Source organism: Chiroxiphia lanceolata, chromosome Z (genome assembly GCF_009829145.1).
Source record: "Chiroxiphia lanceolata isolate bChiLan1 chromosome Z, bChiLan1.pri, whole genome shotgun sequence".
NCBI lineage: Eukaryota > Metazoa > Chordata > Aves > Passeriformes > Pipridae > Chiroxiphia > Chiroxiphia lanceolata.
This window is the reverse complement of record NC_045671.1, coordinates 44,102,014-44,119,605: the sequence shown is the minus strand read 5'-3', so window position 1 is coordinate 44,119,605 and position 17,592 is coordinate 44,102,014. Positions and strand designations below refer to the sequence as shown.

Genomic DNA, 17,592 nt, shown 5'->3' with positions numbered 1-17,592 from the left:
CCATGAGTTTTCAAAGCTGGAAGGAAAAGCACAACCACTGTCTTATGAAGAAATCAGATGTGCAGGGGAATGCTGGCAGAGGCAGAACAAAGAACTTTAGAGCTAAAGGACAAAAAAACAAGAGAAAATGAGATGGAGCATGTAATTTAAGATTAGTTTTGCAGTGAAATAATGACTTAAAAGTGCTGTGCAGTATCAAAAAACATGAGCAACTCCACTATGAGCTTGTGGAGCTGAGGTGGGAAAGTTTTGAGTGCAGCACTAAGGCAGTGTAATGCTTAACCCTAGCTGTTACTAGAGGACCTTCCAAAACTGATGGTGGGGTGGACAGGGACCTATGGGTTGACTTAGTTCAACCCCATTCTTCACCCGGAGGAGCAGAGGTTCACAAGTTCCAGTGCTCTTGTTCATGAGATACTGGGATTCTTCAAAGAGAATTTTGGAGCACTCTTTGCGGCTGGAATAAGGGAAGGAGAGGAAATGCACAATGAGAGACATACAAAGTAGTTACCAGGCTACTGAGCTGACCCCAAAACTTTAAACAGGCTTGGCTGCAAAATTGGGCCCTTTAGATAAAAATATGTAATCTGAGTGGCTTCTTAAATGAGAAAAGAAGTATTTGCCTTGCCATAGCTGAATGAGAAAATGCTGTACAAGCTTCCCCTACAGCCTCTCGGCAGGTGGCTAGAAAAGCCTGTGGCCACAAGTCATTCTGAGAAGGTGCATTGGCTTCTGGAAGCTTTAAAAGTAGTATTAAAAGGTGAAAGCTACATTGGAGGAAAAGGCATGTGCCAAATGAAAGCATATTTAGGTTAGAAGAGATTTTCAGGCTCTGTCTGTGGTCTTCTAAACCAGTGGTGTCCAAAGCAGAGTGCATGTACCACAAGAGGTGCATAAAACAGTCCACTGGGGTGTGGAAGAAAATATTTTTGTCCTATTAATAAATTTTTAGAACACCATTTATTTCATCTTTAGCTCACACTTTTTACTTTTTTTGGTGTGTTTTATAATTTACATAATATGGTGGTACATGTATATGATTTATAAATTACATACACTGGAGGAGGGAGGGGGTTTCTCAGATTTATTTTTCCGATAGTTTGCAGTCACAAAGGTTTGGAGAGTGCCATTCTAAACCAAGGCTGTGGCCAGGATCTGCATATTGACCAGGCTGCATGTAGAACAGCTGTGATCAATGATCTTGCCCATGAAGGCATCTAGTTGTAGGGCTTAGAAATATCTGTACTGCATGCGCTGAGGCAGAACCTTGGTAAGTGAAATAGGAGTGTTTAGGAGCAAAATAGATGATTATGAGCTAGAGAAAAATCCTAGGGTTATGAGAGACAAACAGGCAGTGCAAACTGCTGCTTTGCAAATGGTGACTTCCCACTACTTTTGGGAAAAGTGGTGTCAAAAGTGCATGTTGGCGGGAGAACGTTGTGGCAGGTACCTCTCCTTGGCACGGAGTTGAAGCTGTGGGGTGGTGTCTCAGTAAATGTCATGCTGGGACATGATAGAATTTAAAAGCATGTTAATTTCCAAATTGGAAAAGTACTACCTTTGTGATAATATATATATTTCATATTATTAATATTGATTATGCTTAATCGATTAGTAAGATATGAGCACAGTGTTTCAGTATGTAATCAGAAAAGGTGTGTAAATGCACGTGTGTATACATATCTAGAGAAATGAAGTCTTGTGCATCTATAAAACGTGATGTTTTGAGCACTAGAAGCAGCGACTGTAGATAGATCAGCCTAGTCTAGGACTGCCTTCCAAGATAAAACTGAGTTTTAACAGACCACATAGGTCTTTTAGTATTGTGAATGGGGTGATTACACCTTTTTTCTACTACTGTAGTTGGGGTATTTTAAAAAAGCAGTGTATAAATCAGTGGCCCTCAGAAAATAACAGATGTATGCACACACACATATGCTCATATAAGTGTCCACAAAGTATTGCAAGCTAACTTTCTATATACAGTTTACCTGCAACAGGTGTATATCTCATTAAAACTCTGTTAAAAACTGTGATTTTAATAACATTACACTCTTAGAAGTGACATTATGGTCTCAGCTACAGGAATTTCAGGATTTGTCTTTTTGTGCTGTAGTCACTTTAAAAGTTCAGATGTTTGTGTAGACTATATTGGCTTTAAAAATCAAATGTTTAACAGGTCAAACAATGGCTGTGTGAGCTCCTCTGAGGCCTCTGCAGGTGTTGTGAGATAAAATTACACAGGCAAAGGCACAGGCCTCCAAGAAGACCAAGATTTAACCCTAGTCAGGAGCTTGTCTCAATAGAAAGGTTTGCAAAAGCCTTGCTGGATTCGTAGGTGAAAAAACATATTTTACACTCTCAAGATCTAGGGCATTACTGTCTATCAAAATCTGAGTGGTGGCCTTGTAGCCAGAGAAATGCTATTGCCTTTTCTAGTAGCAGCGCAGGTTCTGAATAATGCTTTGAGGACAAGGTTTTGTCAGAACTCTGTTGTCAGGGTTTGCCTGGAGCTTTATTCTGATCTTTGTTCACTCTTGTCTAAAAGTGTGATAGCTCTTATTTAATCAGTTTTAGCTTCAGCTTACTTTTATATGCTTTTATAATTTAATGCCTATTTTTATAATAATCTTCATTAATTTCTCTGCCTAGTAGGTAGAACTAACAAGTTCTGTATTCTTTTAAAAATGAACTGTCTGAACATAGAATAAAATTGCAGGATGGAGAAGAACAGACATGGGATAATAGCAGAGGCTTGAAAACTGTGGGCACAATGTGATACAACCAGCACACCAACCCATTATTGGTCAGTTACTGGAAAAGGAGAGAAGTTATGGCTTGGGTCAAGCTGGTTTTAGGTGTTACAAAGAGAGACAAGAGAAAATATAAAGTATAGCTATCCAATATCCAATAGATTGGATATTTGGAATAATGTCTTCCCTAAAACAGTTGTAAAGCTCTGGAAAAGGCTGCCCAGGGAAGTGATAGAGTCACCATCTCTAGAGGAATTTAAAAGACATGGATGTGGCACTTGGGACCATGATTTAGTGGTGGATTTGGCAGTGCTGAGTTTAATAGTCAGACTCCATGGTCTTTAGAGGACTTTTCCAACCAAAATGATCCTATGAGTCTATGAAATCTGAATGTGGCATGGAATTGCAGAAGAGTGTAGAACAAGCAAGGAGTAAGGTATGTTAGAAAATGTATAAAAATAAGTCAAATTGGATCCTAGAATAAAAGAGGAATAAGCTCCCCCCATCAGCATTGATACCTTTCTCTTGGAGAAAAGCTGTGGACAATGACAGCTTGCCATAACCCTCTCTCTCCTGTTCCAGTCTAAGTAGGACTCAGGGAGGAGTCTGAGGAGAGCATAACACCGCAGAGAACAGAGAGGTATTATAAAGTCTGTAACAGATTTTTCACTATTTAGAAATGTTTGTGTTATCGTTTACTGTATTTTTTTATGGTAATAAATAGATCTGGACTAATAACAAGTTATTTTTTAGACTGTTAAGATATGTTGTAGTCTAACAGTAAATTCTTAAAGTCTTGACTTTCCATCCAGATTGTGTTTCTGAGGCCCACATAAACCACATGCGTTGTAGTTCAATACTGTCCTCAGAAATGGGCAAATTATACTATTCAGCCTATAGGGATTATATTTGCTTCCCTTGGCCACATAATGGACACAGACATAAAAAGAGGAAAGCAAAAAAAAAATTTTTTTTGTTGCTATTAAGGAGAGCTTCTACCATAGTGTTTCATATGAGGGAAGTGAGCAGATATGGCAGGAATCCTTTGTGCTCTGTCCTTGCAAGGGTTGAAGGTGAAGGTGATGTTTATAAACCAAGTGAACAATCAAAAAGTCCACATAAGATTGGCTTTCTGTCGGATTTGCAGGAGTGTGAGTCCATGCAGTCCTTGTGTGGCTCTGACAGCTCCACTGCCAATATGAGTCACAGAATATCAGAGGAGCAAGAGGCTCTGCCTCTGGACTCATTGCCAAAGGCTGCATTGTGGTGAGGCAGTTATTTGTTTACTTTCATAATATTACAGCTTGCAATCAATACTCACACAGTTTTGCTTGCTGGGCCTTAAGGGGACAAAATGAATGGTTTTTTTCTTTCTATCTACAGTCCACTAACTTGTGCCTATTACATGCCTAGTTTTTAATTTTAGCTCACCATGATTTTGAGAGGAAATTTGCAATGCAACATTCATCCCCTGAAAAAAAAATTGGAAATACATAGAAACATGTTACTCACCTGATTTTGCTCCCCTTGCCCTGTCTAACACCGCTTTGCTCTGTTCCTTCCCATGCTCATCTCAATATTTTTGCTGGTTTATCTAACCTGTATGAACACCCTCCAAAAGTGTGGGCTTCCTAAGTGGTCATAGCAGGGTAGTGGGAGGAGAGGAGTCTGGAAATTTACTTGGAGATGTCCATCTGAAGCCTGAGAGTAGCTGGCACTTTGCACAAGCCTTGTCCTTCCATGCAAATGTTTGTATCAGTGGCTTACTTGGACTTCAGGCTCAGCAGGGATGACATACAAGAGCACCATGCAGCATTTATTTTTGAAATATGTTTTTAATACTGTATTTTCCGATATTAGTTCTGTGCAGAGCTGTGAAACTCCATAACAAATAAAGAACAAATACGTCTCATTCTTTCTAACGCTTAAGCAGCCCTTTGGATTTTTTTTTTTGTAGCTCAATAGATTTCAGTAGGACTATTGGCTAAGGAGGTTTTGTAAAGAAAAAACCAAAGCCAGTTTTCTGCATTAAGGAAAATATCTTTGGACATTTTTTTCTTGTATTAAATTATTATAATAATTAAAAAAATAATATTAAAATATCTTCTGCAAAATCCTGATAAATTGGGGAGGGGAAGGGAGTCTGTTGGATTGATACCCCTTTATTAAAGTAAACAGAATTTTCAGTCTTGTGGTTTTACATCCCAGGCAAAACCTGTGGTCTGTTTTCCTTTCCTGCCTTCCATCCTGTAGGAATTTTTCTATACCTCATCCAATGTTCCTCTCATTTGCACCATTGCATTGTAACTTTCTGTATTCTTGAAATTTTCTTTTGCTTTTTTCTTTCCCTTCAATGTCTTCCTCTTTTTTTCACCAGTTGACTGTAATAACAGCCTGAGGAGGAGGCTGCTGGTTTTCTCCTGTTGCAATTGTTCAGAGTTTCCTCAATGCCTGTTGGTACTTTGCATGGAGAGTCACTAAGTGCAATGGAATTGGTTTCAAAGAGTGAAATTCAGGCACAAGCCCTTCATGGTAGCATCCCAGATATCAGGGAGATCATACTTCAATATCTAGTTTACAGCCAGAGCCTTGCAAGGCTAGTGTAAATAATAAATGGTCTTGATTATTTTCTTTATGGGTTGTGCAAATGAGACACTGAAAATAGAGCTCTGCACAATATATTTTCATTAAACTGATCGTTTAACTAATCTCTGTAACAGAATACTTTATGTATATGAAGAGTTACTTTCACGTTGACCACACCTGCTGGTTTATTGCTGTAGATGTCCATAAAGATAGATGGAGTTTTAACCAATCAAAGGTTAAAGAAACAATCAATTCCCTTTTGCATTTGTTCAGTGAAGATCACAAGGCAAATTAATTAGTCTAAGTCAAAATGACATGCCTTCAGATGGATGGGTAAAGGCCAGAAATAGTCTTTCTTTTCCCCAAGACACTGCACAACAGTTTCATTTAGATTCTCTTTAAAGTTTGAAGGGATTAAATGAGAGCTAGAACAATTAGCTTGTTTGAGTTAAATGAGAGTAGGGAGCAGGATCAGTCTTGTTAATTTCATGGATAAATTCAGTGGTTTGTTGTTTTTTTCCAGAGACTGCTTGTTTCGTTTTTTAAAGAATTCCCTTCTTTATTTATCATGCCCTGCTAATCCTTTTGCAAGAAAGAGACAAGCGTTATCAGCTATAGCAGATTAAGCTGACGTGACACCAAACTTTGGTGGGTATCATTCAAACCAACACCAACTAAGTGATATACTGAAAATTTTTGGAAGGAATTCAGTGTATCACCAAATGGAACAGACCAACCATGATGACAGTTTGAGACATGGAGGACAAGGAGAGGTTCATGGGTGTGAGATAGTTCAAAATAAGGCTCGTGGCCATTTTGTTTGGCTTTCTGGATATTAGCATGCATATACCTGCTATTTGCACAGTTATGTTTGTGTTCTACTTACACAGCATCTGTGAAGTTCTGGCCAAGTGGCGTAAATGTAAATTTTGTTGCTAGGAGCTGTGGCGTTGAGATTTCACTTTCCTCCCACTTCTTCCACAGTGAGAAGTTGTTACAAGGCCTCTGCTGTGCTGACAGAACACTTAAACTCTCTTGAAGGTATAAGTGGTGCAGAACCGTATCCATAGATTTTATACTGCTGCTTATCATTCGGATATGGGATAATTTTCCATATGAAGCTAGAAGCAAGGGAAAACAACCCTAACAGGACTCTTAAAATCTGTGGCATCCTGGATTATGGATCAAACTCTGCATTGCCACCAGTGTATTCAGCAACACATTTTTAGGAGAATGAGTTTAGGAATCCAGATAGCTATTCACGTAGCTTTATTCATAACAAGGTGGGTTTTGTAGCAAGGGTTGTCATTTCAGATATGCTGCGAACTGTATTACTTTGGTATCATTAGCCATAAAATGGTTTTCTACTGTGAGTGCTGAAATGTTAAAGTGTGACTTCTGCTAGCAGAAAAAGGTCAGAACTCTCATCAGAAAAAGTGCTTTTCTGTCTTAAATACTGCAAAATTGTTTTGGTTTTTTTGTGGGTTTTTTTGTGACGGCAAACATGTATGGGCTTACTTTGCATATTGTTGGCAAGGTTTTTGTTCTTTCCTTGCTGTCATTAGTGATATGTACTTAGTTTCTCATAAGGGATCTGAGGAGACACCTGCAAGAAGTACTTCCACTGACAGGACAATGTATTTGAATGGTGTAACAAAACTGGAAAGCAGGCATTTACACTGTTAGAAAAGTTTATAATGACTTGGATTCTGTGTGGTGAGATTTAGATCCAGTACTCTGAGCTTCTGCTTTGTGTGTTCAACTCCTCTTTTCAGTGTTCTGGCAAAGTAGGATGTCCTGCTCCTCACACAGGAGACAATCTGGGAGACAGTCATCAGCCAAGGGTTGAAACTTACTGCACACATTTGTTCATGATCAGCTACCAGGCAATTTCATAGTTAACAACTGAAAATCAAGTATGACTCAGTCAGGTTTTGGACACCCAGTGTCTCCACTCTGACACCATGTTACTGGTCTGATGGGCTTAGTGTTGATGGCTCTTTGCCTGTCAGTTCATAGTGGATGGGCAAGGGGTTCTCTGATGATGGAAAACCAGAGATAAGCAAGTGTCTTCCCTCTTTTCCAGACTCCAAAGTGTGTATACGCTTTTCCTCAAGGGCAGCATGATCCAAAGGATAACTTTCTCATTTGTCGTTAAAAACCAGTATGTTGTGGGTCATTGAGACAGCAAACTGAGTGCCGTTTGTCTGGTACCTTCTAATTGTTGCAGCCGTGATGCCATTTTCTTAGTTTTATTCTTTTTAAGCAGTGATACCAAGCAAGTGCAAGGGTGCAAGGCAGGCAAGCAGGTCTTCATGCTACAATGTCATATGTGCTTTTTCCCACACAGTTTGGCTTTTGCAGTGATTCCTGCCACCATTGTGGTTTTGATCACTTTGAAAACACTAAAATGTCTGTACTTGGAGAACACAAAATAGCCATGACTACCTTTTGCAGTAAAATCTTAGGCCCTTTTGTTTGCATTGGTTAGGCTTGTGTGGAAGAGAGCTTTGGGAAAGACATTTTAACCCACTGTTGTCCTGTCACAACCTGTTCAGAATCACCTGCATGCTCATGCTGTGGTGGCACTAGGATAATGAGGTGCCTTTGGACATGCCAGGGGTGAAGCTGCAGAGAGAATGTGAGGCTGTCACATCTTGGTGCATGTTTGATCAGCACTTGTGTTAGGGTGAAAATGTGTGTTCTGCTGGTTCCAGCAGCAAGCAATCAGGGAAACCTGTATTACTAAAATGTACAATGAGAACTGTACAGTTCTTGTGCAGTAGCAAGCACATGCAGGGATTGCATTATCAAGCGAACAGAGCACTTGACAGGAGTCTGAGAATAATATGTCTTTCTTCAGCCCAGACATTGAGTCATTGTGTGATGTTTGGCAAATTGCTTCCACTCTTTGTTTCCTCCACAGGAAACAGAGGACCCTGCTTTAAAATGAGATCTGTAAGAAGTATATAATAAATAGTCATTATAATGATACAGTTTTCTGCTAAAGCTCAGATAATCATTATCAGCAGTGGCATTAATTTTAATTTGTTTCCTTAATTGAATGGAGGTTTGACATGCAGAATTCCGTGTTGCAGTTGGGCAAATTGATGCTTGATGGACTGGTCAGAAATTTTGGTGATCTTTTTTTTGCTTGTAAACAGAATTCTTAATTTAGTGAAAATAAAGATCTTTATAATTTGAAGCCAATTGCCAAGAGAGGTTTACAAATTGCTAATAAAAGGTTAAACTAATTTGCAAATAGGGAAATGCTGACATTTAAAGTATCTTTTACATTGTTATAGAAATAGCTGGTATTCTTTCTACTACAACATTTATATCTTATTTTTGGAACAGTGTTAGCTGCTGCTGTAAAGATTATGAACCTGTCTAGAAGTAGAGGGACAGAAATATATTTTTTTTGTGCTTGCATTACATCCTGGTACCAAATGATCAATGGTTGCCCTCCTCACCTCTGGGCCGAGCAGATTTAGGGTTCTGCAGTGAATTGATGTCCCACATGTGCCAGTGGCTTTGCTGTTACTTTGGTCTGTGCAGCACTTTCTGGATTTCAGGCTGGTGATCTCTAACTCAGTGGCAAAAGAAACATGCACTGGTATTGATTAAATGAAACACAAAACTACAATAAACAGTACCTGTTAGATTTTCTGGATTGTTGATTTGAGTATTTTGTACAGATGCCCAGATATCTACTGTAGCAATACATAAAATCTATTGTTTATCTTCTTACCTATGCAGGATGTGGCTTAAAAAACATAAAGGTGACCACTGTCTCCAGAGGAACGGACCACCAGTTAATTGGTTTGAGTACTGATTACACAGAGAAACAATCAGCTGTACTGTGTGTGCCGCAGGAACTTACACTATAAAGGCTGAGGAAATGCTAGTTTGTCCTAGATATGTCCTTTTTGCTGTCTGCCACATGCTCACATAAAAAGCTTCAGTACATACCTGAATGGGGCATTCTAAAAGCCATTCCCCCTGATGGATCCCTGCGGCAAGAAAATCTCTTCAGCTTGAATTCTTTTTTATTTGCTGTCCTTTATATTTACTTTTCAATTCAAGTATGTATATTCTATAGCTCCACTTGTTCTCCTAGGAGATGTCAGATGATCACCTCCTATGCTGTAGATCAAGGGCTTTCTGAAAACACGTGTGAAGTAAATTGAACAAAATGAGAACTAACTAATTCTAATTGGTTCACCTATGTTGTATTGTACAATTATATATATTGTGTAAAGAGCGAGAAGCACCTCATAATAATGGAGTTTCAGGTTATTAATACACCTTCTACAGTGGTCCCTAATTAGTTAGGGTAGGTTTGACCAATTCTACTCCCATGCTATGCTAATGTACCTGGCCTGAAAAGGTCACAGCTAGTGGGATCTAAGAAGACTCTTACAGTTTTGCTCATATGAGTTCCTTAACAATTGAGTAAAATTGGTAAAAATAGAAATAATAAATGGAAAAGGCAGTACCAAATACTGATATTATAGCTTCTATTTGCCATTGCTTTGGTCAGAGGCTTTGCACTGTGAAAGTTTGTTTAATGTGAAGAGATCTTCATGGATTATAGAACAGGACTGTTACTAAACACTTGTTTTACATCTTATTATAATTCTTTGGGCAAAAGTGGGTTATCTCTGACTGCTGTACAGGCTGGAGCATCTAGGGATTGCTGTAAGGTGTGTTTTGCTGAGTCCCTAGAGGACTCACTGCCAGCTGAAGAGAGACAAAAGATGGTACTCCCCCAAAGATCATGCTGTTGCTTCCCTTTATTCTTTGCTCGAGTAACCTGATGAAAAGAGCTGCTATGACAAGCACAGGCTAGCTGAGAGTTTTCCCAGAGTCTGGGAATTAGCTGGCTTGATCAGGCGACTATTTAGTCTCTTACTACTCATGTCTGACACAAATGTGTCATCACATAGGAGAGAAGCTGACATGTAAAATGCTTTCACATAGGCAATGCAGTTTCTTAAACCAGTGGTGCACAGTAAGCTTAAAGGAACGGACATAGCGATACATATTTATGACATCAGGAGTCCCCTAGCATTAAATCAAGCAATTTTATATGACTGCTATGAACCCTTAGCTTCATTGCTGGTTTGTGAACTTTCTTTTAGTCATCTGTTGAGAATGTTTCCTAAATTCTTGGATTGTCTTGCAGCCCTCTGTTTTGGTTAGGAACACACAGCAGTTGGAACTGAGGGCATGGCTTGGGGTTACAGCATGATGTTATAGAAAATCTTGATTATTTCTAAGCTTGATCAGGCATAGCATTCATGAAGGTGCTGAGATATTAACATCTTTGCACTAAGCCATTTGAAAAACAGGATTTGCAAAGAAAGACGCTGAGTGTTTATCTCCAGGATACAAAAGAGTTTCATGGAATAATGCTCTGTAAGCTGTTCTGACTGTTATTCTACCAAGCACCATGTGTTTGGCAAGTTACTGGGAGAGCCACATGGCACAAGAGCTTGTAGTATGAAAAGTGTGGTTAAAAAATGAATTACTCAGTTCTTTTCCACAACCCAAATGGGATTGAATTACCTTGTCTTTTTTTAAACAATGACTCTAACCTCTGAGATAAACCCCATTTTATCTCCTAAGTAGAGTTGAAGTGTAATTGGAAAAATAGGTTTTTTGAAAATATATTTCCTAATGGGGATACTGTGTAGGATGAGAATGTCTGAAGCACATCACAGATGACATTCCTGACTGTTTTGTCTGACCTGAAACTGCGTTTCTCAATGGTTAACAGTTCAGAAACCATTCCTGACACAGAATGTGACTTCACTGGAGTTACTGGAGCTGTGCTGTGCCTGGAACTGTCTTATACATTGTGTATTTTACAGCTCTGGGTCAAGTTTGGAGGAGCCGAGATAAGGAATACATTAAGTAGTTTATAGGTGGTGAGACAAGAGCCTGCATCGTGGTGCAGGTGGCAAGCACTGGCAGCTGATCCAGCTCCTCCATCAGGCTTCGTAACCTCGGCTGAACTCCCTGCTCTGGTCACAGTATTTCCTCCAGTAACCCTGCTGAGAGCTGGTGAGAAAGCACTGACCCCTTGGTGAACCTCACAGGCTCCATATGCCAAGGCCTGAATTGCCACCCAGATGCCAGTGAGGTCAAAGAGTCGTGGTAAGATGCTGCTCAAAGCATCCTCTGCAAAATGCATCAGCTTTCACCTCTTTCCTCCTCCCTGGCCCTGACCTAGGGAGAGGCTTGTCATCAGGACAGAATTTCTGTATGAGTGTTGTCTGTGAGGGTGGGCCTGCCTAAAAATCTGCCCTTGTTGATGTGCTCAGGTTAAAACTGATAGCAGAGGATTTTGATTGTCTTCTGTGTCTCATGCTCTGTGCAAGGATGCACTTGGCAGCTCTGGACTACATGCTGCTTTTCCAGCCTCACTCCTTCCGTGCTAATCTATATGTTTCTCTAAAGTCATTTAAACCAGACTTAGCATCTTGATGTGTTACCTCGTGCATGCAGAAAATCACACACACTCTCGGTAAAAATCCTTTGTGTTAATCTTCTTTTCTCTGCTTTCCTACTTTTTGTACTGTAAAGACAGTGTCTTAGCACAGAGCATTATAAAGTTATGTTAATTAGAATAGCCAGTAGCTATTCTGGCTATTCTAATACAGAAGTAATGCTAAGTAGTTGGGGGTTTGCATGTTAAGGTATGGATTCGTAGCAGGGCAGAAAGGCTCTGCAGTAAGGGCCCAGTGCTTCATTGCATTTTTATTGTGTTTGCTTGTTACGGTTTGGGGTTTATTTGTGCATAAGACATGTTGCCATTTTGAGCAGGCAGGTTATGCAAATAAACATTTTGATCATTTGTACAGTATGTGTGTCTTTTAAAGTGCAAGTTTACAAGTCAATTGCTAAATCTTATTGATTTAAAACACACTGTACGCAGGTCAGTGGGCTGAAAATGTGATCTTGCAATCCTGAAGAAGAAGCCTTTGGTTTGGAGTAGACTGTAATTAAGGAAACTGTTGTATTCCTTATCACCCTTTGTTCTGTAGATAATATATCTTGTAACCTGTGTCTGTCTCTTCTTTTGTGTTGCAAGGGTATGCTTTCTTAGGTTATTTTGTACAACCACAAGTTAGACCTTGATGTTATTTTTAATCTGTATTCTTGGTCCAATATGTCATTGCTCTGTGTTATGAACCTTGTCATAGAATTTGAAAAAAAAAAAAAATGGTGAAACATACTGAAATACCTTTGTCTTTTGTTTTTCAGGATATAAAGTTTTGAACAGTGCCTCCCCAAGAAGTGTGATGAGAAATGGCTTTAGGAAACAATACCCAGAGAAGTTATTCCATCATCCCCTGCTTCATCTTTGTTGAGGTGAGTCCAGCATTCAGCTGCCAAACCTACAGAGAAGGCAGCTCTGCCCTGCAGGAATTAAGTAATTTGTTGCCCGTTTTGCTAGCAGGGAAGGATGATATCTTACTTGATAACATAAATATCCATCTTCATACTTGATGCCATCAAGTTCCCCTGGAAACAGTCCTGCATGAGTTATCCAGATCTTGGGTACAAGAACAAGTAGATGCTGTGTTTCCAAGACCTCTCCATCTGGCTTGCTGGCCTGTCCTGTGGTATTTGGCAGAGAATACCCAGTAGTTGCAGATGTGGGTCAGTAACAGGTCATCTTCCCATCTTTTCTCAGACCCTTATCCATCTTGGTGCTCCACAAGAACTAGACCTTGTTCAAGGAGATTTCTGACTTCACAGTCTCATGGTTCCTAGGCTTAGGAAACAACATTCAGCTCTGATTTCCAATCTGGTGGAACATACAGTGTAGATGAGGCAAGCCTGTCCTTTAAGTGTGATGAGGAAGCTTGGCTAGCACAAGGGCTGTGAATTGTCTAGCAGTGAAGCTGCAGGAGTGGATGTTCCCATCATGGAGTATGATCCACATCTTTGTTAGGGGTAGTTGGTGACTGATTATTTTACTCTGTACAAATGCTATTTTGTGGGTCTTCTTTTATTTAGCCCAACATCGGTAGACTGGCTAATATCCTTATTAAATCAGTGGTTGTTTGTCTGGTGCTTATGAGGCTGGGATGGTTTTCCTGGCAAGGGGAGGCAACTCTGTGTTCCGTAGGAAGATGAAAGCTTCCATCAGATTCACAGGGTAAAAAGGAAATAAATGCCTGTGACTAACCATCTTCAGAGCTACCTGTCTGTGCTGGTTTAAAAGTTAACCAGCAGGGGAAACCAACCCAACTCAAAAGAGAGATTACAAGTCAGAATAAGAATTTAATAAAATAATACAATAAGTACGACCACACAGACAAGCAACCGGCCCTAACCCACAAAGTCCAAATGTACAACCCAGCACCCCAGGGCACAAACAAAGCAGTGCTCCCTGGGCCCCCCCTTGAGTCCAAAGCAAAGGGAGAGGGGAAAAACCTGCTGGTGGGAGAGCTGCTGCAGTCCGACCAAAAGTGGTGATTGCAGTCCAGCCGAGGGTGGTGGTCTCAGTCCAGCTGAGAGCGGTGAGCTGCAGTCCTCCTCTGGATCCCAGGAGTGGTGGTAAGGTTCTGAAACTCCAGGTTTATATATTCTCCAGCTCTGGCAGGAATGCTAAGTCCCTCCCTCAGAGCGGGGAATTCCATAAAAGGATGCTCAGTCCTTCCCTCAGAGCAGGGAATTCCATAAAAGGGCATGAGGACAGGAACATCCCCCCACCTCGCAGGCCTCTACTGACAACAGTTTCTGGGAAATGGCATGGAAGGCTATAGAATACACAGGTTTGGGCTACACCTATCCAGTGATGAATCGGTCCCAGCTGTTCTAACTAGGACACTGTCTGATCCTAGCTTGGATGCAATACTGACCCTCTGGCCCAAATTATGAGGCAACTTGTGCTCTTCCACAAGAGAAGTGCTAAGAACTGTTGAAAGACTAACTGTAATCCTAAGTGTTGTGTAAGACTTATCCCACTTCTGAAATCTTGAAGGGTTTGAGTGTGCTGGCAGCAGTGGCAGGTGAAATGGGCACTGCTTTCCAGGGCTTCTGAGCACTGACCATTCTCAGGGGACATGGGAAAAGTATGCCCTGGTATCCAGGACCTCTCTAACCCTTCATCATCAGCTGGAGTCCCCTCCTTTTTCAGCCAGTAGAGACAGTCCCCTTGTGTGTTCTCCCTACTTTCTGTGCTACCAACTTAGCCCCAAAAACATAGTCAGACAATCCCTGGGTGATTAGTGTAAACAGTACTTTTTGTTTTGATTTGAATGGGCCTTTTTGAGTGGTTGGAAAATGAGGAGAGAGAAGAAGCATGATAAAACCAGTAGTAAAGCTTGGCATAGGGCCTTCCCAGCTGTAGCTGTGGCAGACACCAGTGTGGGAAGATGGCTGAGCCTTACAATGCTCCACAGGGATTTGTCACATAATGTCTGGCTTCCTGGGGGAATCTCTGCTCCCTGGGGAAACTGAGAGTGGACTGTTCTGATGGAGACAAAGGGTCACTCGTTTATCCTAACAGCTAGAGAAAGAAGGGGTAAAAATGGGGAAAAACCAGCAATGAGCTCAGAAAAAAAAAACAACCAACAATAAACACTATCAGGAATGAGATTTCTCAAATTTATTGCTTAAACAAGCACTTCTGAAGATTTTTAGTGCTCTAAGTGTATGAATGATGACCATGGTTGGAAGCCTGTGACAGAGATATAAATGGTTCCTCCTGTAGACAAGACTGATATGATGGTGGGTTTGCTCTATAAGTGTATATTCCTTGTCCTTTCCTATACTTGCTTTGCTGATTAAAACAAAACTTTAAATTAAAAGTCAGTCAAAACCAGAGAGATAGTGTCTGAAAAGATGTTCTCTCTGGTACATTTGATGAAAACATGTATTTCTTCCCCTCTTTGCCCACGGTATGGATTTTTAATTTAGCACTACTGGGACTACAAATTCAGACTTGTGTCAAGCATTTTAGCATTAACAACAGGAGATCTGATTTCCTACTGGGAGTGCAGAGATGATTGACTGATAGTAGCCATTTGGTCTGAAAATGGCTACCTGTAAACCTTAAGGTACACTGGAGGTGTTGTTCTTTTCCCACTGCTGTGCTTCTGAGACTAAAGTAAATGTTGGTTTCTTTTTTCAGACAAGCTGCCCCAGATGCCCAAGCCCTGTGCTGGATTACCTGAGTTAGGACAGACCCTATTTTTGTAGCTTTGAAGCAACCATGAGAATTGATTAGCTGTGTGGCACCTTACTGCTGTTGCAAAAAGCAGGACAGCTAAAAATAATCTTGCCTGCTTTCCCGATAACATTTTTCTGTGCAAAAACAATCCAGCAGCAGTCATGTCAGCTGCTCATGAGTACAGAAAGAGATGGTCAGTAAATATTATCATTGGCCTGTACCCCAGAATGTGCTGCCTCCTCCTCTGGGGTCTTGTCCTGTGATTAAAAGTCTTGAGATATTTAATCTTAAATAAAAAATGCTGAGCCTGGATTGTCACGTCAGATGCCCTGCCAAGATGTATTTGCTAACTGCCCACTAGGCAGCGTGCTTTCACCTAAGTCGTGGTGGCAGTGGTAAAAATGAGGTGTCACAAAGAGTTTGGACACTATAAATACCATTATGCTCAGTGTGTACAAATATGACACAGTTTCAGCAGTTATTCTCATTTCCATTTTTTTTCCATTTCATTTTCCTCCCACTGAACTAATTTGTAGCAGTTAGTTATTATGGAACCTGACCTGAAGATGAATAGCTCATTATAAAAACTTAGACCCTTTGCCTGACTCTACAAATTCCTTTTTATGTTCAAAATATGAAATTTTTAATAATGGAGAGATAGCATCTGATGTCTAATCGATAATGACATAGATGTTAAATCAACATTTTTATTCTCTAATTGGAAATATAGTGTCATGTTCTGAGTAGATTTAAAGGCTAAACAGGGAATCATTAAACTAATTTTGATCCACTTATCAGATCTGAGTTTCTCTCCCAAATAATGCAGACAGCTTTCTGGATTGTTCTTTATTTATTATAAGATATATTGTTGCAGTCTGGCATTTGTCACCAGATGTCCATGAAGATCTGGTAGAGTACATTTAGTTAAACACATAATCAATTAATTGGGACATGCAGGAGTCTTTTCCCTGCCCTCCTTTTTAGCCAGCATCAGTGAAAGGAGCCTTCAGGAAGCTTGCTCTCAGCCTTGGTTTACGTGTAAGAGGTTGCCACCAGATGAGACCAAGTTTGTTCCTCATTCAGCTGACATATACCACTGCTTTGAACAGTGTATGGACCACTGAGTACCTGGTCCATGAGGACTGAAGCCGTTGGACAGATGTTAAATAATAGTGTAAAGAGCAGGATACCCTAATCCATAGCTTCCAGAGCCCTCTGCTACATTTGGTCCAGTGATGGACGCACAACATGCAGCAGAGGCTGTGGAGCTGCCAGCTGTTGGTATGCCCAGAATCTATCCCAGCAAATGCCAATAGTGCACAGCACCCTATATGAGGATTTGCTGATGGCCGGGACTGATCACTAAAGAGATGGTAGGCAAGCATGAGAGAAAGTAGGAGAAGCAGCATCTGGTTTGACAGGAAAAAATTGTCACATATTCTTCTTCTTTCACTTTTCCACTTTGGCCTTTGTTTGCCAAAGTTCTTTCTGGAGCATCTCCTCCTTCTTTCACCTGCTGGCATGTCTGTGACAGAGCAGTGTCAGAAACACCTATAAAAATGCTTCAGCACAGCTGTCCCAGGATTTTGCAATCCCACTTTCCAAGGTGTGATCCAAGGAGTCCTGTGTTACATCTTTCCACATAGCATCCAGATGTGTACTTGTTCAAGGTGGAGAAAGGTAAAATCACAACTGGTAGAGGTGTGTTGTACACAGAAGTACACCTAGTTTTCTGCAGGTGAGGAATAAATTGTCAGAACAACTAAAGTCCCTCAGATCTAGGCAACGTCATGCATAGAAGTGGGAGAAGTGCAGTGCCTGGAAAATCCCAGTTCTCTTCCTGGGGGACTGGTGGGCTACTCTTCACCTAATAGTGTTTTCCATGTGCCTTGGTCTTCCTGTCTCTGTGTTCATATCATTTTGGGGTTTAGCTTTCTAAACTCAAGCTAGTGGGGTGTAGGAGAGTCCAGTCTGGCTTTGAATTTGGTAGGTCAAAGTGACTGTCCTTGCATTTTCAGCGCATGTGATGCTTATTGTTAGTGACAGAAAGTGTAAGGGGAT

General features: G+C 40.6%; 1 protein-coding gene across 4 annotated transcripts in view; it reads left to right on the top strand.

Annotated features, from left to right (window-relative positions):
* The window catches only part of PLPPR1 (phospholipid phosphatase related 1), a 130,343-nt gene that overhangs the window by 45,032 nt on the left and 67,719 nt on the right, over window positions 1–17,592 (top strand). For all 4 annotated transcript variants that reach the window (XM_032675821.1, XM_032675820.1, XM_032675822.1 and 1 more), the window contains exon 2: window positions 12,612–12,719. In XM_032675821.1, coding sequence (XP_032531712.1) covers window positions 12,657–12,719 — 63 coding nt within the window. In that variant the 5' untranslated portion in view covers window positions 12,612–12,656. The remainder of the gene's footprint in view (window positions 1–12,611; window positions 12,720–17,592) is intronic.